At 42.1% G+C, this 27,611-nt stretch overlaps 1 protein-coding gene across 4 annotated transcripts in view; it reads right to left on the bottom strand.

Moving 5' to 3' along the window:
- Nucleotides 1-231: 231 nt before the first annotated feature.
- SHROOM1 (shroom family member 1) overlaps nucleotides 232-27,611 on the bottom strand; it is a 53,481-nt gene continuing 26,101 nt past the window's right edge. For 3 of the 4 annotated variants that reach the window (XM_053376737.1, XM_053376738.1, XM_053376736.1), the window contains 7 exons: nucleotides 19,427-22,188; nucleotides 15,682-15,752; nucleotides 11,292-11,945; nucleotides 9,449-10,027; nucleotides 8,571-8,700; nucleotides 4,095-4,367; nucleotides 232-824 (listed from right to left, as the gene is read on the bottom strand). In XM_053376737.1, the coding sequence (XP_053232712.1) occupies nucleotides 570-824; nucleotides 4,095-4,367; nucleotides 8,571-8,700; nucleotides 9,449-10,027; nucleotides 11,292-11,945; nucleotides 15,682-15,752; nucleotides 19,427-22,042 (4,578 nt within the window). In that variant the 5' untranslated portion in view covers nucleotides 22,043-22,188 and the 3' untranslated portion in view covers nucleotides 232-569. The remainder of the gene's footprint in view (nucleotides 825-4,094; nucleotides 4,368-8,570; nucleotides 8,701-9,448; nucleotides 10,028-11,291; nucleotides 11,946-15,681; nucleotides 15,753-19,426; nucleotides 22,189-27,611) is intronic. The other variant, XM_053376739.1, reaches the window with a different exon arrangement.

Raw genomic sequence — 27,611 nt, 5'->3', positions numbered from 1 at the left:
ATAGCTCCAGGCTGGGTTTTATGACTGTTTCATAGAGCCCAGAGTTATTGGCCCTGCAAGCTGCTCCCTTTGTTAGAGGGAAGCCCTGTGGTTAAACTGGAAAAGGAGTTTGTTAAAAGGCCTGCAAGTGTTGTGCCACAGAGTTGGTGCTATTGTGTTTCACATTTAAACGTGAACGTTGCCTGTCAATTAAATACCCACTCCATCCAGAAAGAGGAAAACATTTTATGATACTTATATATTCTTTATTGGGATGATGTCAGTCTGGAAGCAGACCAGCAGTCTTCAGGAAAGAAAAACAGCGCACCAGCTCATTAATGAAAGGCAATACCCATTGCATCAGTCATTCCAAGATAAAATGCATTGCCACCTACAGTTAAGGTTTTGTCACTTTCTCCTAAAAATGTTTGCCTGGGCCAATTAAGCCCTTGTCAGCACTGAGGCACGGAGATGCCTATGTGAAGTCACCAAACACAGCCTTGCTCCTTTCTTAAATGTTTCCATGGATACAGATGGAGTTCTAGCACAGTCGTTTCATTCATGAAACCAAGTGGCCTGCTAATATGGCTTTAAGTAGGAATACTCTTCTCCAACCTCTCCAGTTTCTCTTCAAGAAACTTAATCTGCTCCTCAAGGTCCTTCTGTTCAATCAATAGTGATGTCTTTTCCTGTACAAAGTGCTTGTAGTCCTGAAGCTGCGTTTCAGTCATGTATTTGGAAAGAATACCCGACACCACCCTTTCTCTCCGATCCAGATTCTCTTTCAGGTCCTTCGCATCCTCCCGCTGCCTGGACAAGAGTCTGTGCCGCTCTTTTAATGACTCCTAAAGACAACGAAAACAACTCAGAAATTAGTGTGTGATCATTATAACATGCAATGAATATTTCCTTCTGTACTGATGTCAGTCAACTGGTCCTCCTAACACTTTGTGTTTAGAACTTGCATTGTACAGTATTTTAACAAAACCGGAACTGATTCCTATCATGCCCTAAATTAATCTACCATTAATCTGAGTGTGGATCGTGGCTGGAGAATGCCCACGAATGCCTATTAATTCACAATATTTATTATCTGCTCCTCATTACGAAAAGTATTACCAGAGCAAGTTACATAAAAACAGCAGAGACTCTGTGTAATTGTAATTTAATATTTGTACCCTGCTCATCTGGCTGGGTTTCAATATGTATTTATTAGCATTTTCAAGAAACACACAACAGACAAAAACAAAAAATAAACGAACCAAAAAAAGTACATAGTATTCAAAACTAAACAAAAAATAGAAAAAACACATAAAGTTTCTGATACTTATTATTCTTAACCTTATTTCTCAGACCTCCTCACACCTCCCCTTCTTGTATTCCAATTTAAATTGTCAGTTCAGCAAGTCCTTAACTTATTTCTTTACCTTAACTTAAACATTTGTTCTAACATACTATTGTTTTGCTTTACTTCTTTTTTCCATTTCCTCAATTTATTTTTAACAGCCTTATTTTCAATTAATTTAAAAAGAGAAAAAAAAACCAGTTTAACCCTATTAATATCACACATCAATACTTATACCCCATTAATTATTCTTAAACCTTTTTCCTAAAGTCGACCAAAATTTCCCTTCCGCGATTTACCCAATTTCCTTACCATTAACAAAATATAAAAAGCAAATTATCCTTATGTACCCTTTGGATTCCCAACCTCTACCCACCCTTTTCCCGGTTCCAGTCCCCAACCAATATCCATCAGTCTTTATGTTATTAATTTAGCCTGGAGATCTCACGTCCGAGGCCCTTGTATCTCTCTCAGTTCCTTTCTGCCGGTCTCTTTGATAGTCCTTGATGTTAAGCCCCAAGTCTCGGAGGGGCTCCGGCCCAACAGAATCCATGTTGCTTCCAGCCGGTCCTCCATACTTAAAAGCAAAGCCTATGGGGTGCTCCAACTCTTGTTTCAAATTTCTTTCAAATCCAAATGTCCCCAAAGCTCCAGCTTTCACCTTCAACAAATTTGTAATCCTCAGGTCTTCAGATCTCCTCCAAAGGAGATCTCTCCATTTTCCAAACTCCCATTCAGACCAGGCTTTCCACATCCAGTTTTTATTGTCCTTTTTTATCATCATGTCAGGCCTCATATTGTAACTCTCCTTTAACTCCTGCAAATCTCCTGCTCCTCCTTCATTTTCTTCAAAACCAGCATATTGCTCCATCATATCTACACTTTCAGTTTCATTTATTTGTTCAGTTGAACAGGCTTCCTGTTTCAAGTCCTTATCAGGCTCTAAACTGTTGTTTACTGTCCAATATAGTAGTGATACCTTTGTAGACAAAGCATTGTATTCATCTTGCAAGTTTCCCAAGAGAACGAGTGCTCTGTCCAGTTCTGCTTGGAATTTACATACTCCAACCATTTTTGTGATGTAATGTCCCTATTACCCCTCTAGGGGGATTTTAGATCCTTAATGTTCCTTTCAACTCAAAACCAAAAGTCCAGTTATTTTGTATCAGCCTTCCTTATTTTCAACAAGTTATACCAAGTAAACCAGCAAAAACGGTAGAAACAATGTTCTCTTTTTCCAGCTGACAACTAGCTGACTAACAGCTCACTTGACAGCTGTCAAAATCTTCAATGCAACAGGCTTTCTCATAGGACGTTCCCGGGTCTCGGGGGGGGGTGAAATTTCAGCTCCCAAAATTCTTTTTATCCTCCAGTAAATCTTCTTATAGTGTCAAAACCGTGAAGTCAGGATCTTTCATTGAAAAACAAGAAACAGATTCTCTCGACCTTAGCTGCCCAGTCCTTTGCTTTAAATTGTTTACAAAGAGGGGGGGTGGACTTCCTTTTTAGCCCCTTCCCGCTCGTTCCAAATCCAGAATTAGAAATTTTTAAAGTTCCAATCTCCGTATTACTCACGGGTTTATGTTTTGGAGTCCAATCTGTCTTGGAAGAAGTTGGCGCTCTCTGTCAATGGCTTGCGGCTTCACTCCGTAGGCGAGGGAGTACTCTCAGCACCACGCCTCACCCTGCCTCCGTTCCGAAGCCTTTAAAAAGGCTCCGTCGCGGATTGGGGGGGCGCAAATGGTGCCCGCCGAGTCTCTGTGTTCACAGGCATCCGCGCCTGTGATTTTAAGGGTCTCCGCTTCGCCGCAGCGGGCAGACCCAGACGCTACGGAGCCGATTCCCTCCGGAGCTCGGAGGGAATCCGCCATTAAACAATGGCGCCAACCCGGAAGTCCTGGCTGGGTTTCAATATGGCTCATGTTAACTGTGATGTATTTTATGGACCCAAGAAGTGACAGAAATGTGATCGGAGCAAACAAATGTATTTTACCAACATCGTTGAAGATGCAGGATGATCCCCCATCCCTGAAATATTTGTGCTTGTCTGACCAAGTACAGCTTATGGTGGAAAGACTGGCTGAGGATCAAATTAAATGTAACACACAGTAAATGTATGAACAGTTTCTTGCCAGCCTGAGGGTGCAGTAGAGACAAGGCTGCAAAACATAATCCATCCCTAGCTGCTTCCCTGTTCTTTCTTTCTTTCTTTCTTTCTTTCTTTCTTTCTTTCTTTCTTTCTTTTAAAAAAGCTTTCTGTCTACTTTTCTACCCATCTTTTACTTTATGGAAATAATTTTGAAGGGGAAAATGGCCAGTGATGAAAGGGATCCCATACACCCCACTCCCAATTCCTCTGCTGTCTCCTATGCCGTGTGTCTAGTTTCAGTCTCCAAACAAGAGTTAATACTTCGCCTGAGAGACCTCCGTATTGTGGAACACTGAAAAACTGACCAAGATTTCCGAGGGGCAGAAGTCAGATAGCGGACAGCTGGCAACATGGTGATTTCTCACCCCATTACTGACAAGTGACACACACCCTCCTTCAAATGTTACCAGCAAACAGCCTGGGATCAGCCACATCACAGCAGCACCCAAGCTGCTGAAGGTCAATATTACGTACTGGATCCTAAGCACCATTAATCATGGAATACGCATTGTTGCAGCAGGTGTCTAGATTTAGAAATTTATGTCCAGGCAACCAGAAAAGTCATAACTTGAAGGGCATATAGTAAAACAGCCTCCCCTCAGTTCCTGCCTTGGAACTCACCTTCTCCTCAGCATCTGTGTTTTCATCCATTTTCTCCATAGCGTTTTGGACCCGAGCAAGGCGGCTGGAGAGGCACAGCAGCAGGCTCACCACCTTCTCCAGATCACCAATGAACATCATGTAGCGCTCGTACTCATTGGGTTTACACAGGTCTTGGACCAGGGACTCCAGCTCCTTGCCACGCACAGCATACCCCTTAGCTTCAGACTCAATAAGCTCCCTCTCAAGCCACAGATCCTGTAGCTTCAGATGGATGCTGGAAATAAGTTCTCTCTGCAAGGAAGGAAGCCATTGAGAAAGTGAACTGGCTTTGATAGACAGGTTTTAGTAGGGTGGTTCTCGGATAAGGTGGCAGGCCCTGAAGGAACACTTCGGAGGAGAACATTTTTAGCCAAAATTCCCTCCTACCTGGCATGGCAGGGTTTATAAGCCTCTTCTTACTGCCTTAAGCTCCTAGTTGAGTTTCTATGGGCGTGAAGGAAGTCCAAGTCTGTCTAAAACATTGGACAGCTAGGAAGGCCTATTGCTCCATATTTGCCACCACAAAAATTGTCTTATTGAGGTTACAGGGATATCCTAAAAGGGACACAAAGCTTGGGCTAAAATTGCTTATGAGTATATACTTCATTTTCAAGAAAACTGATCGAAGCAAGCCTTTTCACAAAATGCAGGAGCAAAGCTATACAATTCTGAAATAAAACAAATACAGTTTATTATAATGAAAATGCTGGCAAATATTACTCAGGTGAATGCCTTTTTTCACTGCTTGGCCTGGGTGGTAGTAGCTGCTATTATTAATTTTATTATTATTATTATTATTATTATTATTATTATTAACCCCCGTCTCCCCCCAAAAAAACACATTTTAAAAGGGCATAGGATGTCAATGAAATCAACCAAAGGTACATTTTTGCCTGTGGCCTAAAGGTGTATAATGAAGACGCCAGGTGAACTTCCCTGGGGAGAGCATTCCACAGATGGGGAGCCACTGCAGAGAAGGCCTGTTCTCGTGTTGCCACCCTCCGGACCTCAGAAGCAAGGCCTCAGAAGATGATCTCAGGGTCCAGGCAGGTTCATAAGGAAAGAGGCAGTCCTTGAGGTATTGTGGTCGTGAGCCATTTAAGGCTTTATAGGTCAAAACCAGCAATTTGAATTGGGCCCGGAAACTAACTGGTAGCCAGTGCAGTCAGATCAGGATTGGTGTAATATGCTCAAACTGTCTTGCTCCGGTGAGCAACCTGGTCAATGAATTCTGCACTAGCTGAAGATTCTGAACATATAATGCATCTGAAGGCAGCCCTGTTTAGGGAAGCTTTTAAAGTTTAACAGACCACTGTATTTTAATATTTTGTTGGAAGCCGCCCAGAGTGGTTGGGGAAACCCAGCCAGATGGGCAGAGTATAAATTATTATTATTATTATTATTATTATTATTATTATTATTATTATTATATAACACATTGCAGTAATCTAACCATGAGGTTACCAGAGCATAGCCAACAGTAGTGAGGCTATTCGTGTCCAGATAAGAGGCATAGCTAGGCCGCCAGCCAAAGCTGATAGAAGGCACTCTGGGCCACTGAGGCCACCTGACAGCAAAAGATCCAGGGGTACCCCCAAGCTATGAACCTGCTCCTTCAGAAAAGCATTCCCCAAGCAACACCCTCTGGGAACAACCATCCAAGTAGGACTGGGACCACCCCAAGGGTCTAAAACGCAAGTGGTTGCCCTGAGTGATCCGAGCACCTTGTCCACATCCTTGAGCCTCATCAGCTGAAACTCATCTAATACAACAGGACTAGACTGTGCTCTGGACACCCCACGAGATTCATCTGCTAGTGGGATTCAAGACTTACAGTCACCAAAAAACTTTGTTTCTGGCATTTCCATAAGTGTACAAAATAGCTCACACCACCATGGGGTCTAGCTCAGCCATCTGTCCTCAAGCAGGCATCAGGCAGAAGAGGAAAAATAGATTCCAGGAAGTGGAGGAAAGCAAGCTGCTGGTCCCCAATTTTAAAGCCTCAACTCTCTACAATAAAGTCAGATTCCCCTGTCTCCAGGGCCCTGGTATGCACACAATGAATGTCACTATACATCAGAGTTGAGGCAGCCACACCTCTGTCTGATGCCAAGATTTATCAACATTTAGATGGGTAAAAGCATAGTAGGGCAGATATGGAGTAAATATGTGGGTCCTGTCTATGTGTGTGATGGGCAGGATTCAGCCACAGGAACTTGAACATGCATGTTTATACTAACTAGGCTGCCCCTGTAGGCACCTAAAATGGTTTTTAAAACAGAGGGCAGTAAGATCAGCATGGCCACGTTTTAACAATGATTTATTTATTTACCTTTGTGCCTTGCTCAAGTGGCTTATGAGGTTCTTGCTCACCCATTTATTCTCACAGCAACCCTATGAGATAGGTTAGGGAGAGAGGGATTGAGTAGGTTGAGCTCACTCAGTGAACTTCATTGTTGAGTGGGGATTTGAACTTGGCTCTCTCTGATCTTAGTCTGGCGTTCAAATCACTATCCAACACTGGCGCTTATATCAATGGCTGGGACAAGTCAGGTTCATCATAGGAAGCAACAGCTTATAAACTGCCGAAGAAAGTTACAGGTGGGCAGAACATGACTGGCAGAGTTGAAATGTCGCCAAGTTTTAATGACTAGTGAGCCTCCTTTGCAAAGAAACCTGGGATTTCTGCCAAAGGAGCCTCAGTATAACTATTTCCTCAGTTATGGTTTCATTCTCTGCATTGTGAAAGCCAATATGACACACCAAGCCTGTCAATAGGAAGGGCTGCCAGATCTCAAAATGAAGCGTATCATATTCCCACGGGATGCCAGGTCTCATTCATGTAGGGTTCGTGGCCTGGTCTCACCCAGTTCACAGCCATGAAACTATTTCTAAGCAGGAGAATCTGAGGCAAGAAACCACATTTATTCAAAACGGAACCAATGTATGCCAGATCTTCTGGCAAAGACATCACAACATCGCCAGTGGAAAGGATAAAAAACCTGTTGATGTTAAGGAAAGGCAACTTAAACTTATCAAAACTGCACAAGCGATGGAACTAAGTTGCTAACTCCTTAGTGAATATTCTGACAAAAATGGTTTTTAATCTCATGGTAATAGCTCTTCTTTGTGTGTCACTTCAGAAAAGCTGAATGTTTGCACCATGCCTGCCAAATTAAACCTTGTTAAAACACCACTGATTTCAATGGAAGAAGCACATGCTTAACTCTTGCATAAATCAATAGGTAACTGGGCACAGCTGAGACGGTATTTGGTTTTCATGTGCTTTTGTTTTCTCGGGCTAATGTCCTCCTATACACATCACATTCACATACAGAGAGGCACCATATGCACATGCGTGTGTGTACACACAGAGAGAAATGCCATATCTTCATGCCTGTGCACATGCGCACACAAACACACATTTGTACACACAGTTGCCCTGCCACCTTCTCCTGGGAAAACCCTCTGTTTACTGCTGAATCAGAGCAAACATCAACCAGGTTTTCTGTGGATTGACGTTTGCTCCAATTTAGCGGTTAAGAGCATGTTTTCCGGGGGAAAGTGGCGGAGTACAGGCAAAACCGCTCAGATTCATACCTAGAAAGCATGGGGCAAGTGGAAAACCACTCAGACCCGTGCTTTCCAGGCACAGGACAAGTGGAAGTGTGGATGAGCCCTTAGTCTGCATCTTTTTCTTTCTTTCTTTCTTTCTTTCTTTCTCTCTCGAGAGAAAGAAAGAGAGAGAGAGAGAGAGAGAGAGAGAGAGAGAGAGAGAGAGACCCCCTGACCAGGAGGTTGGCAGGCACATGTGTGACAACAAACAGTGGGCCTAGAATGTATTTAGATGCTCTAGGTGCTGTCCTCTAAGGCTGTCTTGTTCTCTTCATTTTTTCAGAGGAGGAGAGCAGGAGGGAGAACCAGAGAGAGAAAAAGACAGAGACTAAAGGAAAGGAAAGAGTGTTGGTTAGCGGTTTTTTGTTGGAGGAGGTTGTTGCTGTTATTGGTATTTTTTTATTTCTTTATGTGTTATAATTTATGTGGAAATTGTTTCAATTGGGTTGTGTGCTTTTTGATGGTTTTTATTGTTTATGACTACTTTTGTTATGTTTGTAATTATTATTTTTTATGTTGTATGTCGCCTTGAGCATGGTTTTAACTGTGGAATGGCAGCATACTAAAACAATTATGTATGTATGTCTATATATATGTATGAAAGGATGCAGTCAGACAAACATGGAAGCTTAGGAAACTGATGGAGGGTGGCTGCTAGTGTGTCATGTGTCATGGCTTTAGGAGACCTCCAAAATCTGAATCTGGATGGTTGTCCAAAGGTAGTCTGAAGTTTCCCCAGCCCTATTACACTCACATATCAGAGAGGAAGTCCCACGGAACCCAACAGAACTTCTATCTGAATAAACATATACAGGATTGCATGGTCACTCGTCTACCTACTTTCTTTGATGTAATGCTGTCTGGATCATCAAGACTTTCTCTGCTTTTACTCAGAATTTTGTCCGTACTTTGCTCAAGAAAACTCTGAGTCCCATGAGATGGGTCTGCTGCACAGTCACTGCTTCTTTGGCTGTTAAAATAAAAAAAAAACCCCAATCATTATAAATGCTTCTTTAACAATGTGACAAATAATATATTAACAGAGATATTGCTGATCACAAAAAAGTGCTCAGACAGAGCACTCAAAACCACCTTCCCAGCCTCTCCAACACTGGGATGGCTTTCAAAGTATTACTAATTCAACAAAGATATTGTAATGCCTGCTGTGTCACCACACTTCACAGTTCGTTAGGAACCCCTGGTGTAAATTTTCTTAATGGGAGTTCAGGGTTATAAGGAGACCCCCCCAATGATTTTCTTGCAGGGTGGGGTATGAAGCCAATACTCTGCTGGGTGTGGGGCACATGTGTGAGAGAGAAACACATGGTTAGCAGTTTCAAAGGAGTCATCACAGGTGCCCCTTCCTGCTGGCGAAGCGAGGAAGAAACATATGCTGTGGCTTCAGGTGAAATCTTGTGAGTGCCCCGCAAAATTTTGCGGAGACCCTCATGAGATCTCGCTGGTACCTGGAAGCCACATGACCCAGTAAGTGAGGCTTTGGCAGGACTGGCAAGGGTAGGTGAGTTCTGTGCAGCATGCATACTGGAGAACACCTTCCCATTTCACCTCAGGTGGCAAAACAGGATGGGATTCCCCTGCCCTTACCCAAAGTATGCTTCCTGTGGTTCTCTGTGCCATATAAACATACAGTGTATGTACTTTCCTAACCCAAGAAAATCTTTAATAAAAAACAAATAAGAAGAAATATATAAACTTACTCTTTTTCTTGGACAGACTGAATTCCCTCCTTCCTTCTGCAGGATCTGCCTGGCATTGAAATGTTGACAGGGAAAAGGCCTTCCATGAGATCTAGAGCAGTCTTCCTGGTGGGATGGGGCGCAAGGATGTCAACCAGAGACTTGTCTTTGGCAATAATCTCAACCGCAAGGTCTTCGCACCTTTGGTCCTCTGTCGATATTGACTGTGCTAAAGATAAATCTGTGCCTTGTGCTGGAAAGTTACAGTCATGCTCATCTTGCAGAGCTCTTGAATCTGCTAATGGATGGCTAGTATTTCTCTGTCCTTGGCTGTCTAACAAGGCAGTGCAATAATATGCCCTGCTCTCTGAGTCATGGGTTGCGTTATTTGCCTCTAATTGCTGCCACCGGGTTCTTCCAGAAGCACTGGAAAGTTGGGATTTGTCACTTAGTTCTTTCTTCAGCTGAGAATGTCTGCTGTTCTGTTCTTTGAAAGCTGGGAAGTCAAGAGCCATGTCTGCACGATGTGAATTTTCAGGAGAATTCTCATCTTCTCTGCTATTTCCAAGACTAGATTCTTCTTTCTCATGGACAGGGAAGCTAGAAGAAAGACAAAGCTGTATAAAATTATTGTGTTTCTTCTTTGCCTCTGGATTCTAGGGATGGAGTACTCACTCAAGCTTCCATGTCTGGTTAAGTCCTGCTTTCAGGTTCATGACTGGTAGGTTTATAAACAGCTTTATTATTATTATTATTATTATTATTATTATTATTATTATTAAGAACAACAGAAACACAACTGTCTTTCAGCAAGGCAGAGCAGCACACACAGCCTTCTCTTCCATCGTATAGAAACCTAAGCATGTGCACATGTGCACACACAGAGCCATACCCAGTAGGACTGCATCACACCTAGCAAGTATTAATGGGGAAGCCAGATTATTCAAGTACAGGCCCCTGAAAAGGTACATTGAGTACACAACAGGAATTGTGTGGGGCTGATACCTTTCCCCACAACTGATTCTGCTCCTGTGTCCATCACACAGAAATGCAACAAATGACGCTTCCTAGCATGGACAGAAGAGTAAGCTGCATCTAATTAATTTCTGTGCATCAAGCAAAAATCAGATATTTAGCTGCAATGTCTTTCAGGCTCTCCCACCCCCCTGCCCCACATTTAACCACACATGCTCATGACAAAGGTGCTCCCAAAACCTTTTGTTTTTGTTACTTGAGTTATATTGGGGCCACTGTGTTGTGTTGTATATAACAGAATTCTTCGGGCATGGTATAACCATGCTTTAGATGTATGGTGTGAATGTGGCCCAAACTTAAGGGTCACACAGACTATGCTGTGTACCACACACATCTCTGCCCTCCCAACATCTCGCTGCCATCTGTGCCCCTTAGCATCTGTCACCTGAGGTGACTGCATCACACCTGCTAGTGGTAGGGGCCGCCCCTGGAGCCTGGATGGAGAAGGCTGGTCCAGAGCCTGAGAATGCTTTGCAGTGAGGAAGATACTCCAGGCTGCAGTTCTCATAGCCTGCCACATGGGACAGCAGCACACAGAAAGAAACATCCCCAGTTCCAGTCCCAGCAGTTCCCAAAACTCAAGACTATTATTAAGAAGCAGTCGAGGGAGGCAAGCATGATTATAGTGTCAGCAACCTTCTGTTCCTCTCCTTCAAAATTGCACTTTTCCAGGCCAAAGTGATTGTGAGCCTTTCCCAGGGGGTTGCAGAGTGCATCGTCTTCTATGTATTGTACATTTTATATGTGCATGTGTGCTCTCTCTGAGTTAACATGGCAGCTCAGAATAAATAGAAACACATTGGCCCCAAATGGGAATGTTTATTTTTACCTGGTACTAGGCTCTTCCTTGACTTGCTTTCCTTCTGTGGAAGCCGGAGGCATCGGGGCAGGCTGGGGTGCTCTTCTGCTCGGAATAAAACTCCTACTTTCTCTATGGAGGGAAGGGAGGTCAGAGGCTGCATCTGAGCCACTGCCAAAAGACTCCTTAAAAACCTCATTGTCCATCTCAGCAGGAGCAGGAGGGGCTGATGAAGAATGAAGAGGCTCCAAAGGTAGGTTTGGAGAAGGCAACCTGCCAACTGAAAGCAGGGGTACACTGCTTACACTTGGGAAAGCGTGCAAGACTTTATTTGTGGTAGGGGGTTGTTTCAGTTCATGGACTGTTGAATTTGACCCCCGTTGTCCTCCAACAGCTTCCATGTGTGGCTGTCTGAGCCCAGATGATGCAGGCTCACAATGCTGTAAAGTATTTGGATGCTTTTCTCCTTGCCAGTCTTTGCCCATCTGTAGCCCAGAGGAAATATGCCAACTCTTCAGATGGGGAAGCTGATCCGTACTTTGGCTCAATGGGGACAGTCTAGCCATTTCAGAGGTCCCAGGTTCCCCCATAGATTCCCCTCTTCTTCCAGCACCTTGCTTTGCAGCCACCAGAGCATGTGTTTTGTCAGATGGATCAGCTTCCAATTTCTCCTTTGATGGGGAGCTAAAGTTTGGTTTCAAATATATATATTAAAAAGCAAAGTCACTTCATTTCATTCATGCTTTGCCCTAACAGACCAGCTTCCATTGTCTAATTACAGAATGAGGCTTCCCTCCCCACCTAGCGCCAAATGGAAACAGTAGAGAAGCACTTGCACTGAGAAAATGAAAAATAAAAACTAAATTTTTGAAGATTCATAACCTGAGCAGCAACCTGAGTATGAAAAGCAAGCACCTGGAAGTTCTCTGATACCCAAATTATTACTTATTCATATGTAAAATCTGCTAGGTAAGCACACCCTCAGTGATGTTAACTGACCCACGCAAATTGATTTTGTGTAAGGCTTTCTATGTGATCACTTAGCTATTCCCTCTCAAGGGTGTTTAGCTGTCCTGCTTCTGCCCAGGGCAACAACCACCTTAGGTAATGAACACCAGCTTTTTGTGCGCGTGCAAATAACAACTTGTTCATTTGCTATATTAATGCACGCATTAAAAGAGCAGATGCCCCTACCATCAGATAACAGGCGTATATTGGGGGCAGGTGGGTTATAAAATGATGTGTTCCCTTCCTTTAGAGCAGCTGACTGTGCAAACCTAATAAATCTGAAGCACTTTTATGAGTTGCTTTGAAGTTGGAATCCTAATGCACTGGAATGCAGTTAAGGTACCACATTTCGTTCTGGAAAGGAACTGAAGAATTTAAAGGGTGCGGGAAATGGAGGTAGCTGATGAAGGTTGAAGTGTGCTATTCTAGTCAGGCCTGTGGCTTTCTCTGTCAGTGAAAGATAATAAAATGCATCATCCATAGTCTATAAATCTGTGCTTACTGATGGGATAATCTTACATCTAAATATTTTTCCATCCTTCACTTAACTTGAGTTTTAACCAATCTTTTTATACTGCATCTGTGCCAAAACTCCCTTTGGTTTTAAAGTTCTATTTTAAGCACACATCTTAAGAGTTATAAACAGATCCAGAGGAAACGTCCATTTTGTTCTCCTTAGGCATGTCTCCCCCTTGCAAGTCAAATGCTGTTTCAAAAGGAGATCAGATGGTGGAGCTATGATCTCAAATAATGGGCAACAGAACTTCTGTTTGCACTTTTGGAATATGGAGAGGAATTTCCTCTGCTCCATTTGCAGCCATTTCACATTTTTCTTCTTCACATTTTGAGGCCTATGAGAGACTCAAACAACAGTCGAAATAAATTAAAAAATTAAAAAATTGTCCAGTAGCACCTTAGAGACCAACTAAGTTTGTTCTGGGTATAAGCTTTCGTGTGCACCCACACTTCTTCAGATACACTGAAACAGAAATCACCAGACCCTTATATACAGTGGGAGGGTGGGGTAGGGTTTTTCTCAGCTGTAGGGTGGCTGAGGCCCCGTGGTGCGCCCTGTCCCTATGGGCACCGTGCGCTCTGTGCCTTCCCTGTGGGTGCTGCACACCCTGTCCCTGTGGGCGCCACGTGCCCCCTGCTGCACGAGGCACACGGTGCCCATAAGGACTGGACATCACGGGGCCTATGGCGCCCATAGGGAAGGGATGGGTGGTTCGCTCCGCCCCCGACGCCCCAGGTGCCCGAGAGTCTTCCTCCGCCGCTGTTTACATTGCGTTTCTAGGGGCTTTTCTTGCATGTGTTTATTACTCACTTGCAGAAAATGACAAGTCTGATCTACATATACAGCAGAATAAGTTTGCAGAATCTTGAGGTGTGGCAGAGTGGATTGTACTACTCCAGACTGCAGGTAGATCATGATATTTTTTCAATGCTGCCTCATGTCAAAAACTCCCTGCAAGTAAAAACAAAACAAACAAAAAACCTACCAAACTGGGAGAGGGGAACTTGTGCAACATGGCTTGCTCAATGCTGTGCTAGTTTTCTACCTGCAGTGAAGACCTTTTAAAAACAGGGAAGCATTCAACAGTATCATTCTATGTACAGTCAGAAGTAGCACAGTTCTTTCTGCTGCATGTATAGACCAGGTCACTGGTGAAGACCCTCTTAAGGAAAATAAATAATAATAATAATAATAATAATAATAATAATAATAATAATAATTTATTTGTACCCTACCTATCTGACTGGGTTGCCCCAGCCACCCTGCACAATTTCAAGCATATTAAAAACATAGTAAAACCTTAAACCTTAAAATGTTTCCCTATACAGGGCTGCCTTCAGATGTTTCCTAAATGAAAGGCTTCTATTGCATGGAAATCAGTTTCCCACCTCTCAAAATGTAGTATTTTCTTGCACGGGAAATACTATCTTGCCCCAAACAGGCATGCCTGTCATGACACTTTGTATAGTTTGGGTGACTGCTGTGCAAAGGTCATAGGCAACAGGAAACTGGTAGGATTAAGTCAGAATCCACAAGCTACAGAACCAACTGCAGCAGATAGTAGGTCAGTGGCTCCCACTTCTGCTTAACAGCTATGGGGACAACAGAAAGTTTGGCTGTAACCCTAACAATGCTACTGTAAATCCTACTGTATACCTTTACTCTTAATGGTAGGTGAGGTTAGGATTGCAGCCTAACACTTGAACCTAGCTACCAAAGTCCTTATGAAGAAGTTGCTGAGTATCTTTCTCCATGCCCCAATCTGCTCTATCAATCTTAAAAATAGCCAAGGACTGGAGCACCGCATATAAGCAAGCCCTGGATCCTACTGAACCAAGATGACAGTTTTATGAACATTTATTCTAAGGAGTGTGGCATGCCCAAGAGAAAGTTCTTCCTAAGGAAAAAGAAATGGCTAGATAAAAATTAAGACTTCTTCTGGATTAATTCCATGAACTGTTAAAGTTTTGGGTATACAGATACAGACGCTCTTGCTTTCTTCAAATATCCCTGAATTTGATGGCTGATGTAGGGGAAATCTCCAAGTCAGAGATATTGTGGTAATGCCCCCCCCCAAAAAAAAACCACACACACCAAACAACACACTCTCCAACTCTTGAATTTGCTGCACTCATTCTTGATTCCATCCTGAGTATTCTTTAAAACCATTATCTGCAACCACTGCATTCATTTGCAATCCCAATAGTGCTACATAGAAGGCAGAACCATTAAACCCTTTCAGTTATACAGATGTTTTGTTATTCACTTGTTTGTTTTCAAAGCGACAGATCAACAAATATATGTGCTGAAATGAATGGGAACTGAATGGAGAATTCCAGCAACCGTGCACATCCACAAGAAAGCCTGAACATGCATTTGCCCAGTCCTCACACACAGTCTCAAAATGATGGTGGGGCAAGTGACTGTACCCAAGAGATTTCGTGCACTGCTTGGTCAATAGGAAAGTTGCACAGTGTTATATCACAGTAGCCTGGCAGGTAGAACTGCTCAGATGTATCTGAAAAAACTTTTACGTTTGGGTGGAACTAAGAGCTGGTTCAGACATTTAACTGTGTTGTTCTTACCATGAGACACATTTCCAGTGTTGCACTTATACTACAAACCTAATGTATAACTCACCCCATACAGCGATGGCCTCCCAGAAACAATTTCCATGACCATAGCAGTAGCTAAAACATTAGGGTCCAATGGAAATGGAACCAGAAGCAAATGGAAATTCCTTCTGAGATGCAATGGCCAAACTTCTGAAATGGGGCATGCCTGTCTTAGGTTCTCCACATGAATGAACTCATGGGAAAAGCCTATTCTCATCAAGACTTAACACAGTGAAAATCTAATCGTAGGAGCTGGTCCTGTGAATATTTGCACACTTACTTGGGGTGCGTGGGATAGTATTCATGGTCTTGAGCCGACAATGCAGGGCAGGCTGTGGAGCTATAGAATACCTGGGGATGGAAAACAACCATGTTTTATGATGAGGAGACCTCTCCATATGACTTTGTAGCTCTCTACTTTTCATTTGCATGATAACTGACTAGGAAGAGATTTCTCAGCCCTAAATATGAAAGGAAGTCTTTTAATATCCTCTTCTATGGCACTGTTAATACCCTCTTTTAATACCCTCTTCTATGGCACTCCCACATTTTGCTACCAGCAGAAAACAGAGAAATGATCAGGGAGCTGTGTTTTCTGTGATGCTGCCACAGGCTCAAGATGAAATGGCTAATTTGACCATCTTGTATCCATTGGCTTCCTCCAGAATATTGTGTCCAAGACTGAGCTTCCAGAGAATCCCACCTTTCACACAGACAGCAGCAAACCCTTTTCTAGTCCTCACAGATAGGCTTGGCTATGTGTGTGCAAAGCCAGGTGACTCTTAGCAGCAAAATAAGTGCCTGAAGAAATAATGGCCAGTCAGAGAGGGATTTTGCTCCTTGCTATAACCAAGAGAAATAGAATGAAGTTTGGAAAATAAGAAAAAATAAGCATATTTGTATCATTTTAGCACAGCAGCATACATGTATCCTGGTGAGTTCTATTCCAAATTCCAATGCTCACAATCCAAATCTTCATCATTCCACTGCCATTTGACAGGGATCTTTATCACCAAAATGTAGCTATCCTTCAAAATGTGCACTCTTCCGAATTTTGCAATGCCCAGATTTTGTACCAAATGAGGTGTACAAAGGTGTGCATGAAGCTGCATATATATTAGTGAAAATGACATATGAAAATGTATTGTGTTAAGGAAAATTGCTTTCAGAAATGTGTATATTACAGAAAATTGCACACAAAAATGTTTTATTCTGAGAAATTAACCGCCAAAGGCTGGCAATTTTTTATGAGGACTTTTTTGTTTGTTTTTTTAAAAGATCACAATGTGATGTGGAAATCTGGAGAACTTAAAGACTAAATAAACAAGAAGCTGAGAGAAACCAAAACCAGCAGGCTCGTCCAACTCTAGTGGTAAGAATAAGTCTGCTCCAGATCACTGAAGAGGAACTGGTTGTGGTGGATAATGTAAGCTACTGGTTACTTTAGAATGAGCAGTCTTAGAAGGAATCTCTTTCAATCATGGTGATGCATGTCGTTTATTTTATATTGAAAAGCTCTACAAACCTTTTGCTTATAACATACTGTATTTTTCTGTGTATAAGACTATATTTCCCCCCATTTTTTTAAGTTTGAAATTAGGGGTTGTCTTATACACAGAATGTTTAAAATATTTATTTCTTAATTTTGGGCTCAAAGAATAGGGTTGTCGTATTATACACGAAAAAATATGGTACTTGATAATTTAGTAAGTATATTGTGAGCAATAGCTACCTAGAGAGCTGGTTATCAAACCACAAGTCTGGAACCAAAACTGAATGGCAATGACTTGTCGAAGGTCATATGTAGTTGAGGTGGGACTGGACTGAAGGTCCCTCAGTTCCAGAAGAAGAAACATTAGAAGACAGACCCTAAACTTTCCTAGTAGTAATACACATAAATGGGGAAACTGCAGCCCTCCAGCAACCACCATGGCCCATGGCCCATGGTCAGGAATGATGGAAATTGGAATGCAACAACATCTTGAGGTCCATAAGGTCTTTAGCCCTCTCTTAAGAGTTCTCTAAGGCATAGTGCCAGAGTACTCTGCCATGCTCCGGAACCTCATTTGTTGAATGGCATATACCAGGAAAATATTAAGCTGCACTATCCTCAGCCTGACACAGACCAAAGGTCCATCTTGCCCAATAACAGAATTTGCCTGCTGCTTCCTGATCCGTAATACAAAAAGTGACTAGGTACCCTTAGCAGGAGTCTTTTTTCTCTCTCCTGAAAACCAAAGAGATTATGAACAGTTTCTTATTATATATGTAGGTAGCACTACTGCTCTTTCTCTATTTTTTCCTTCCCTTTTGCCTCTGTTTGCCTTCCTTATCCTGTTTTTCCAGCACTGTTGACAGACATTGTCCTCCAAATGTTGGCACTGAGAAGTGCATATTTCTCCCCTGAAGCTGGAAAAGGTTTATGGAGCATGACAGAAATCAAAAAAGCCAACAGCTGATGTTGGGGCGGAGGATGAACCAGGGGAGTATTAAACAGGGAGTATAAGACAGTGAGGCTGGGGCAGTTCACACAACAGAGCCTCTTCTGGAATGGCAAGCTCCAGAACCTGTGTGGTTTCTCTGAGGAATGGAAATCCATCAAGATTCACCACCTATGCCAGGATACCTTGCATAGTATCTAAGCACCTCTTTGCAAAAGACAAAAATTCCTAATCAGAATTCACTTCCATATCGGGAATTGTACTACTCTTGAGATTTGCACATTACAAGTGAATTTTACATTGGCAATCGGACTTTCATGAAGAAGCTCTCCTAGCTGTTTGAAAGAACAAAATTATGGTGAGTTCATGATTGTGCTGGCACATTCAGACTGGAAAAGTCAGAACTGAAAAGAAGTTAGGAGACCAGAAGTTTATTATATAATTTTATCCAATTCTTCTGTATTAGGAAATATGGAACAGAAGAGCTACTGATATGAGAAGAAAGTGTTGCAGGAGTTTTTAGCCTCACATTCCTAAGTCCTGCAAAGATCGCTTTATTTCAATAATGCACAATTCCAGATATACTGTAGCTCTGCTTTACGGCATTAAATTATGAGAGGGGGAGAGATTACAGAATGCTACAAGTCAAGCAGCACTGGGCATGAACAGTCAAAATTAAGCCTCAGTGGTCTCAATGACAGAGAAAGTAAGGGATATGAAATCATCAGTTTCATTTTTTGTTTGCTCTAATTCCATAATATGAACAATTCCAACTCTTGGTAGCGCCCTTCTTAAATCAGAATGAAAATAATTTAAGAATAATTTAAGCTACCAAGAATTGGAACTATTCAGTTTACTGAATTAGAGCAGATTTTCTCAACCTGCCCTCTAGATGTTGTTGGACTTCAACTCCCATGAGCCACAGCCAGGATCACCAATAGTTCTGGATGGTGAGAATTCTAGTGCAAAACAACTCAAGGGCCCTAAGTTGAGGAAGGCTGAACTAACATTTCATGCTAGTTTTCTTTAACATTTATTAGAATGCACCATGCATAATAAAGGCATGTTTTCTTATTATTTTATTCAATGTGCTTTCCAAACTCCAGTGTTATCTTTCCAGTACAATCAACAGGAGGACTTCTACCCAGGCAAAATGCATCCTGATGGTGCACTGCAAGATACTCCTTCATGGTCTACATCATGGGTAGGCAAACTAAGGCCCGGGGGCCAGATCTGGCCCAACCGCCTTCTAAATTCAGCCTGCAGAAGGTCCGGGAATCAGCATGTTTTTACATGAGTAGAATGTGTCCTTTTATTTAAAATGCATCTCTGGGTTATTTGTGGGGCATATGAATTCGTTCATTCCTCCCCCTCCCCCTCCCCCCAAAATATAGTCCAACCTCTCCCCCCAAGGTCTGAGGGACAGTTTTCCCTGCTGGAAAAGTTTGCTGACCCCTGGTCTACATTTAGATAATTGATAATAGCAACTTATCAGTAATACAATTGCAAGTGGCAAGTGGGGAAGCTGTGACTATTAAAGTGGTACAAATGTGTGGATGTGACCTAAACATCTACTTGGTTTACCTGCACAGGAGGAGGAGTTGATTTTGATCTCCCTCGGCTTCTGCTGCAGACAGAACCTGAGTGAAGAAGACTTTTAGCTGAGTCACACTTGCTGGCACAACTTCCTTCATTAGCCATTTCAAACACTGGAGAACTGGTGCTGTGTCTGTCGGTCATGGTGGCAGCAGTTGTAGATGTTAAACTAGGAGGGAAAGAGGGTGGCTCCTGAGTCTTCCCTGGAACAGGAAACTGGCAGAAACCATCCATATTCCCCAGCTTTCTGCTGGCACTGGGATGGGAAGTGCTGTCTTCCACAAACTTCTTTGAATTTGAAGTCCTCGGTTGCAAAGGGGGCTTTTGCTGTGCGCTGCTCTGCCCAGTGGCAGGCCGTTGCCCAATCTTTCGTTCCATGTAGTCTAGAAGTGCGTTGTGCTGGATTTGTTTCAGTTCTGCCTTAGAAAGAGACCTTCCCTGGTTTTCCAGAGCTTTACCTCTAATGATCTTAGTGTCTTGTTCATTGATCTCATCGGACCGGGACCTTGCATTTTGCTTTCTCCACGAAATGCTTTGATCTCTCTGGTCATCCAGCTGGTTGAGTTTCTCGGGTTCAGAATAAGAGATTTTCTTCTGTTCTTTGGTAGCCCTTTTCCTTCCCCCAATTCGGGCAGCTTGTGGCCTCTTTGATTCTTCCTCATTGCTGATGCTTTCCAGTGGCCTGGAGGCAGGAATCAACTTGGAGTCCTCATTTGTACTAGATAATGACAAAGACCTGAGATGCTGAATGGATGGCCTTGAAGACGGTGTCTGCTTCAGCCGAACGGGCAAGCTCATTTGTAAATCCTTTCTCTTGAAAGAGGTTTCTCTCAGGACCTTTCTTTGAGCAACTTTTAGTTTTTCCCGATAGTCGTTCTTGAACTTCTCATCCACTGATGATGCAGGACTCTCTAGAATTTGACCTTCATGGTTGCTGCCAGGATTATCCACACATGGGTTGGTGTCCCTTGGTATCTCTATCGGCTCTGCAGAGATTGGGAGATTGTTCCTTGGAGATCTTAAAGCAACATCATCTCCTCCTCCTTCTTGAGTCCAATTTTCATGACTCATAAAACTGGGATTTTTCCCACCAGAAAGATAGTAAAGCAGAGGAGTTGTCTTTCTGTTTATCTTTATACTGGCAAAGTTATCCGGGGGCTGGCTTTCAGTTTTCTTAGAAAAATGATGCTTTGGAAAACAAACAGGCTTGAGCATTTCCTCTTGCCTGGGGTTCACCAGAAGTTCAGGGCTGCTATCCATGTCATTTTTCTTTGCTTTTCTAAACCCATTCAGTGGTTGGGAAGCAGAGGTCTCAGCATCGTGACTATAATACGGTAATGCACTGGCTGTCTCCTGGACTTCCCAGTGAGGTGTTTCTGTGAGGTCCAAACCATGAGGCAGTGGCTTCTGCATTCTGGATTGCTGATTTAGAAGCGGTTGCCAGACATCTCTGCTTCCTTCTTCAGAGCTGAAGAAATGTTTCTTGTTGCCTTCATGGCTTTCAATCATTCCTAACACAGCCTTGTTGGAAAGAGAGCTGTCAGTGTATTTTAAGTTTGAACGGCTTTTGTATTCATCCTGGCCCAATCCTGAGCGATCGGCAACTCTGAATGGATGCAGAACACCATGAAGCTGCCCCTTCTTTGTGCTGGATACTGCCACGCAGCTTGGCAGATCTGCTGCGAAGGCTGGTTTGTGTACACTGCAGGCATAAAAATACTGTTTGTTCTCTTGTGTATCATTAACAGCGTTGTGGCTGGTATGTAGTGACGGAGAGGACTTAGACTCCATTGGCTCAGGAAATGCATAAGAGCAGACTGAATTTTGAGCACACGAAATATTCTGGGTCTTGACCAGAGAACCAGATTTTAAATTTTCTTGAAAAATGAAAGGTGTGGTGGATATGGTGGAGCTGGTATTCCTAGAGATATGTTGACTGACAGGATACAAACTGTCACCCTCTTCTGTGACTGGGCTTTCATCCTCCCATCTAGAGAGCCAGTAATCATTGTGATAGTTTGCTGGAGCGTCGGTATCTTGAATGCACACATCTGCTTGCATACTGGGGTCAAAGCAAATTCCAGGATCTACATTTCTGTCTGTTTTATAGCTATCAACTCGAGTTGGTGGGGATGGTGGGTGAGGAGATGGAAATCTAGCCAATGGTGGTGATGGTTGGTATGGCATCCCATGGGCAGAAGTGCTTCCATATGGCTTGCCAAGGCCAGAATTTTCCAATATATAGTGGCTGCCCGCTGCCCTGTCTTCATACATCTGTCTAAATGCTGGATTTATTGCACTGGGATTATAAATGCCTCTAACATATCCTGAGTCCATATATGATAGCTGCTCTAGAGGCAGAGAATCATGCTCATTATAGCAAAATAGGACAGGACACTCTGGGATATTTGAGCCACCCGAGAAAGAACTATAAGCAGAGTCTGCTTTTCCAGGAATGTGTAAGCACCGGTCTATGCCACTGATGGATTTATCTGGTGAAAACCTGTTAGCATCGCTAGGTGAGGCCACTGGCTCCAAGAGGTCAGCTATTCTTTTGACATGCCTGAGGTTCCATCTTGATATTTCACTCTCAACAGAAGACATATTCTCTTTCACTAATCAGTCTGTTCCTCCAAGTAAGAAACTGACATAATATTAAGAGGTCTTTAATTTTATGGCCATGACTAATCATATTTTGTTGCAGATATTTTCACATGTCATCATCGCACTTCATGAACGGAGAGATGATCCTAGGAAAGAAAAGAGGTAATTGAAACACATCAGTGTTGCTTACTGCTGTCTTACTACTACATAGCCCAGTTAGATTCACGGGCCACCCTCAGTAGCCCCACCCATAAGCATTTGATTGGTTGATCACAAGAGCCAGTTCAAATATCTAATAGAAGCAGGAATCACATAAAAGGTTACACAGGTTTCACTTGTCCTTCTCCTCACCATGTAACATTCACATTGACTTCCAATGCTGTCTCTGTACACTTACAGTTTCCTACAGAAACCCTCCTCTGGCCCAAAAAACTAAAAAATGGTGTATTGCTTTCATAGACTCTTGATCCTGTCTCTGTCCATGAGTTCCCAGTTCTTCCTCCATCACTGTCTGCTTCCTTACCATCCCAACCATGTTTTTTTCACTTTGGAGTTTGACCCAGAGTTCAACTGTGAGTCACTAGGAATCTTCTGTACTCTTATGTTACTGCCTCTGCCCCAACTGATTCCACATCTGGACTTTCTCAGGCTTGAATACGGATTCATTTGCTAATTAGCGGCCCTAATTTGTCATTGCTGTGAACACTTGCATTTCATAAATAACTTGTCCTGTTCCTTAGCCAAAAAAAGGTGTATCAGATTATATATCACTACAAACAAGACAGCTTCCCTCATTCTGTTTGGATATATTATAAGTATTATCCTTCACTGTGTGCCAGTATCCTTCAGGCATGAGAATAGTGAACACTATGCTTCTTGGGTGCTTATAATTTGAAAGATGTAATTTACATTTTTGTTTTATAAACATAAGATTTGATGGCATCTTGATTCTCACAGAACATGAAATTTTTATAATTGTGTAAAGCTTTGGGGAAACTATTTGCAGTGCATCTGAGTTGAAGATCACATCTACCAAACAAAGTGGTGCTGTGTTAATATTTAGCTACATTATCACATCGAGACAAGGATTTATATAAAAAGCAAAACTTTTGAAGACCTGGCAAGGATTGCTGCATTTTTTTCATAAGGGTCCAAAGGTTCACTTTTCAAACTTTAAATAGTGGGCCAGTTCAGAAGTAATGCTCTTGGCTCAATAAACCATGGTTTATTAAACTAAGAACAAACACGGAATCTGATCCATTTCTAGTTTTCATATCCTGGTTAGTAGGCAGAGACTAAGGTACAATTTCATTAGACAAGCACCTAAACCAGCACACAATGGAAGGAGAGAAGGGGGGGGGTGGCCAGGCACAATGCTCATTTTTTGTTTCATAAATAAATTATGCCAAGATTGTTTTATCTGAACTGGACCAATTTCTTCAGTTAGTTGTAAAAATAAATAAGAGGGGCCAGAGTTTTCCAAAGGAGGGCACCATTCAGTCAAAATTTAACATGTTAAAATCAGAATGATTTCAATGAGAATTGGTGAAACACATGCTCACTTGTTCAACTGAAATAAAACTTAGAAGTCCTTGGCTGTGCCCAGAACTTACTGGTAGAAATGCAGTGTCCCTCCTATTTTGACCCAAGCCTGCATTTTAAGTGTGTGTGATCCTTTCAAATTTATCTGTGAAATGTGGGCACATATTAATACAAATGTCTTGACAAACCTAAGAAGTAGTGTTATCCTTTGTTTCTCTAGAATTCTTTAAATAGCTCAAAATATATGCCAAATACTAAAGGTCCTGCTAGATCAATCATGTTTAGACAAAAACAATTGCTACAAATTTCCATGATGACATTTTGAAATCATTATATACCTTTCAAAAGCCTTTCCTAGGACTCAGCTACATTTGTAAAGATAAAGCGCTTTATATGCGTTATAACACTATAACACCAGATGGCGCTGTGGAGTCCTGCTTTCTGCCAACAGGACTTCCCTGTGTGAAGTTTACCACTCATTTAACTAAATCACTTCTTTGATGTGTCTGGATCCAGTCCTAGACTGTCTGAAGTCTGATTTCCCCCTGCCCCACGAAGCAGAATTCTGTCTGCATTGACAAGATGGGAGAACAATAATGCTAAGACAACTTTGGCATTTATGTCCATGGTTTTAGCAAGCTGGTGAGTGTCCAAAACAACAACAACACAACACCCCAAAACATTTTTAAATTAAGTTAGTCCAGAGAAATAAAGTGACTGCCTTCAGATATTGGACTAACAAAAGTAGTGGTAATGGCCATCAGAAAATACATTATCAGAAGTAGTTTTGTTGCCGATGTCAGCAGATTACTGGAGAGGTCCTTGATGTTACACAAGAAATGCTTTCACTTCCACAGCAGGAAATTATCTGGTCTATAAACAAGCACCTGGACCCAAAGAACATTGCAGCTAGTTTCGTGTGCCAAAATGAACTTTGGAGAGGTGTTCCATCACCACCACATCCATATGCCACATAGCAAACATCTTCTGAAACTGTTGGAAACTGCCAGTCAAAGGGAATGAATGAATGCATGAACCCCTAGGTTATCAGTGCATTTAAAGCAACTGGTTTAAACAGTTATGGACCACAGGTATGAAGTTTACGGCATGTAATGCCTTAAGAGAGAATATTATGAAAATGATTTACAGGTGGTACATAACCCCAGTCAAGCTTGCAAAAATTTATCATTTGCCCGATAATAAATGTTGGAAATGCAAAGAAAATGAAGGTACATTCTTTCACCTTTGGTGGACGTGCCCAAGGATTAAGGCTTTCTGGGAAATGATATATAATGAAATGAAAAGGGTATTTAAATATACCTTCCTGAAGAAACCAGAGGCCTTTCTCCTGGGCATGGTTGGCCAATTGGTGTCAAAGAAGGATAGAACTTTATGTATGCTACAACAGCAGCAAGAATACTCATCGCAAAGTACTGGAAGACACAGGATCTACCCACTCTGGAAGAATGGCAGATGAAGATGATAGACTATATGGGACTGGCAGAAATGACCGGCAGAATCCGAGACCAGGGAGAAGAGTCAGCGGAAGAAGATTGGAAGAAATTTAAGGACTATCTACAGAAACACTGTAAAATTAATGAATGTTAGAATGATGTCGGATAGAAATTAAGTGGTTTCTGGCTGTAATGTTTTAAGAGAATATGGCAAAAAGGTTTAGAAGCAGGTTAAAATTTATCGATAAGGATTTGCTGAATTAAGAATTTGAATTGGAATACAAAAAAGGGAGGTACGAGGAGGTCTGGGAAACAAGTTAATGGAAAATAAGTAATGGAAATTTTGTGTGTTTTTAATTATTCTTATTTTTTGTATTTTTGTTCTTTTTTCTTTTTTTCTTTTTGATTTTTTTTTCTTATTGTATTAATATTGAAAACTTTAATAAATATCTTATAAAAAAAATAAAGCAACTGGTTTGATTCTGGCCAAAATTCCTGGGACAGTAGAATCCAGTCCTCAATACTTTTATTAAACCCCTTTCAAGTTATATTTATGATCTCATGATCAACATTGCTTAGCCAGCCTGCTGAAACATAACATATTATCTCAAAGGAGGATAATTGTATGTTTGTGCTGGCATGTTCTAAGGATATCTTCTAGATTGGGTGTTTGGATATCTGTTTAATCTGGTAAAGGCATCTTGGCTGCCTGTCATCAAGGTAATTTCCACCCAAAATATAAGAAGTGTGATTAAAAGCAAATACCACTGGTTACAAAGTAACAGGAGATGGAAGGAGCCACAGAGTCCAAAATTGTAATCTGTGTCTTGTGACCATTAAGGCACATTGATAATGAAAATTGTAAAATGCATATTTCATAGTTAAAAAAATCACAAAACAGTTTATAACTTAGCATAACTTCCATGATGAATAATTTAATAAATATCACTCACTCTATTTACATATTCTGACATATTGTATTAATCTCAGTCTTAACGTAAGTCAAGTTTGAACTATATGTTCTCCAGTAAGTAAATGAATTTATTATAGTGCCTTGAACTTTGTTGTTCCAATGCATAACGTTCCAGTTTGCATGTAACGCTAAGCCAAACCATGGCTTAGTGCAAATGAGCAAACATGTGGGCTCCCAGAGGAGATCACAGCTGCTTTGTTCCTTCTCCAGCTGTTCTGCTACTGTGCTGAACGAAGCCATGGTTTGGTTTAGCAGGTCATTGGCAAGGCTCACGGTTTAGTTCTCTCCAAGCAAACCACAAGCTTTAACTAAGGTTTGCCCTATGGTTCACAGTTCATGGTTTGCCTGCAGAGAGCTACACCACACACTTGGATTCAGTTGATACACTAAGCCAAACTAAACTAAGCACTGCACAGCAGCAGAAGGACCAGAGAAGGAGCAAAGTAGCCATGAACTTCTCCCCAGAAGTCCATGCATTTGCTCATCTGTGCTAAGTCATGGGTTAGGTACAAATGAACTCTGCCTATAAGTGTATGACCATGCTGCTTTCCTTCTCTGCATGAGATCCAACGAAGAGGTGAGAGGGCATCTGCTTGTGCAACAGGGCTGCTGCTTCCTCCTCTCCTTCTCCCTTCAGCTCTCAGGATCAGATGCACAGGGAAGAAGACAGGCCAAAATTCCCTTTGATAAGGTGGGTTTCTATTGCACAAGCGGGAAGACATCATTGGAAGTTACCCTCTGACACTTACCATAGCTGTCAAGTTTGTAATATAATCTATGTTCCATACCCTTGGTATCCATACACCCAAAGAATAGAGGGTTTTGTTTTCTGAATCTAAACAGCCATCCAATCTGCAATTAGCAATGAGCTGTTATCTCAAGAACTTCCCTGTTACCTCAAAAATTACCCTGGGCACCAAACAATTTTCCAGTAAATCATGACCTACAGTATTTCCATGAATGTAGAGTTTTAGTAATTTGGGGGCATACCCATAAAACATGCAATAGAGTTACTACAGAAGCTCAACATCACTAGCAATGATCACTTAAACTGTGTAGATTCTGTCTAATCTTCCTGTTGTTAGATACCACCTATGTAATGTTTTCTAAACAATGAAAGTATAAAGCACACATTTATATGCCAATATAAAATATACTTGTGATGGGATGATGAGCTGCTTGTGCGTAAAATCCTAGTCCCTCAGAGTTTGGTTAAGTCCACAAACCTCTGTCTGTGACGGAGCTCCTTAAGCATGGCTCCATCAGTCGCTCGTAGAATCGGACAGTGGGCGTTTACGGAACTTCTTCCAGCATAAAAGCTCCTTAACGGAAACGCGTCTTCTGGACTCTCGGCATGACAGTTTCCGGCGAGGAGTAGGTGTCCCTATGGGAGGTCCTGAAACCTCCCCACTATTTTCGCTGGAAGTGTCTCTGAGCCCTCCCTCCGACTCACTTTCCCTTGGAACTCCACCTCTCCCCCTGCTGGTTCCCTCCTCAGCTGAATACTCTCTCTCAGCCTCTGTGAGCCCTTTCACCTCCTGCTCCTCCGATGGCAGTTCCCTGACAATACTGGTTGCACATTGCAAGACTGGAATGTTCT

Source organism: Podarcis raffonei, chromosome 2 (genome assembly GCF_027172205.1).
Source record: "Podarcis raffonei isolate rPodRaf1 chromosome 2, rPodRaf1.pri, whole genome shotgun sequence".
Taxonomy (NCBI): Eukaryota; Metazoa; Chordata; class Lepidosauria; order Squamata; family Lacertidae; genus Podarcis; species Podarcis raffonei.
This window is presented reverse-complemented; position numbering and strand designations above follow the sequence as displayed.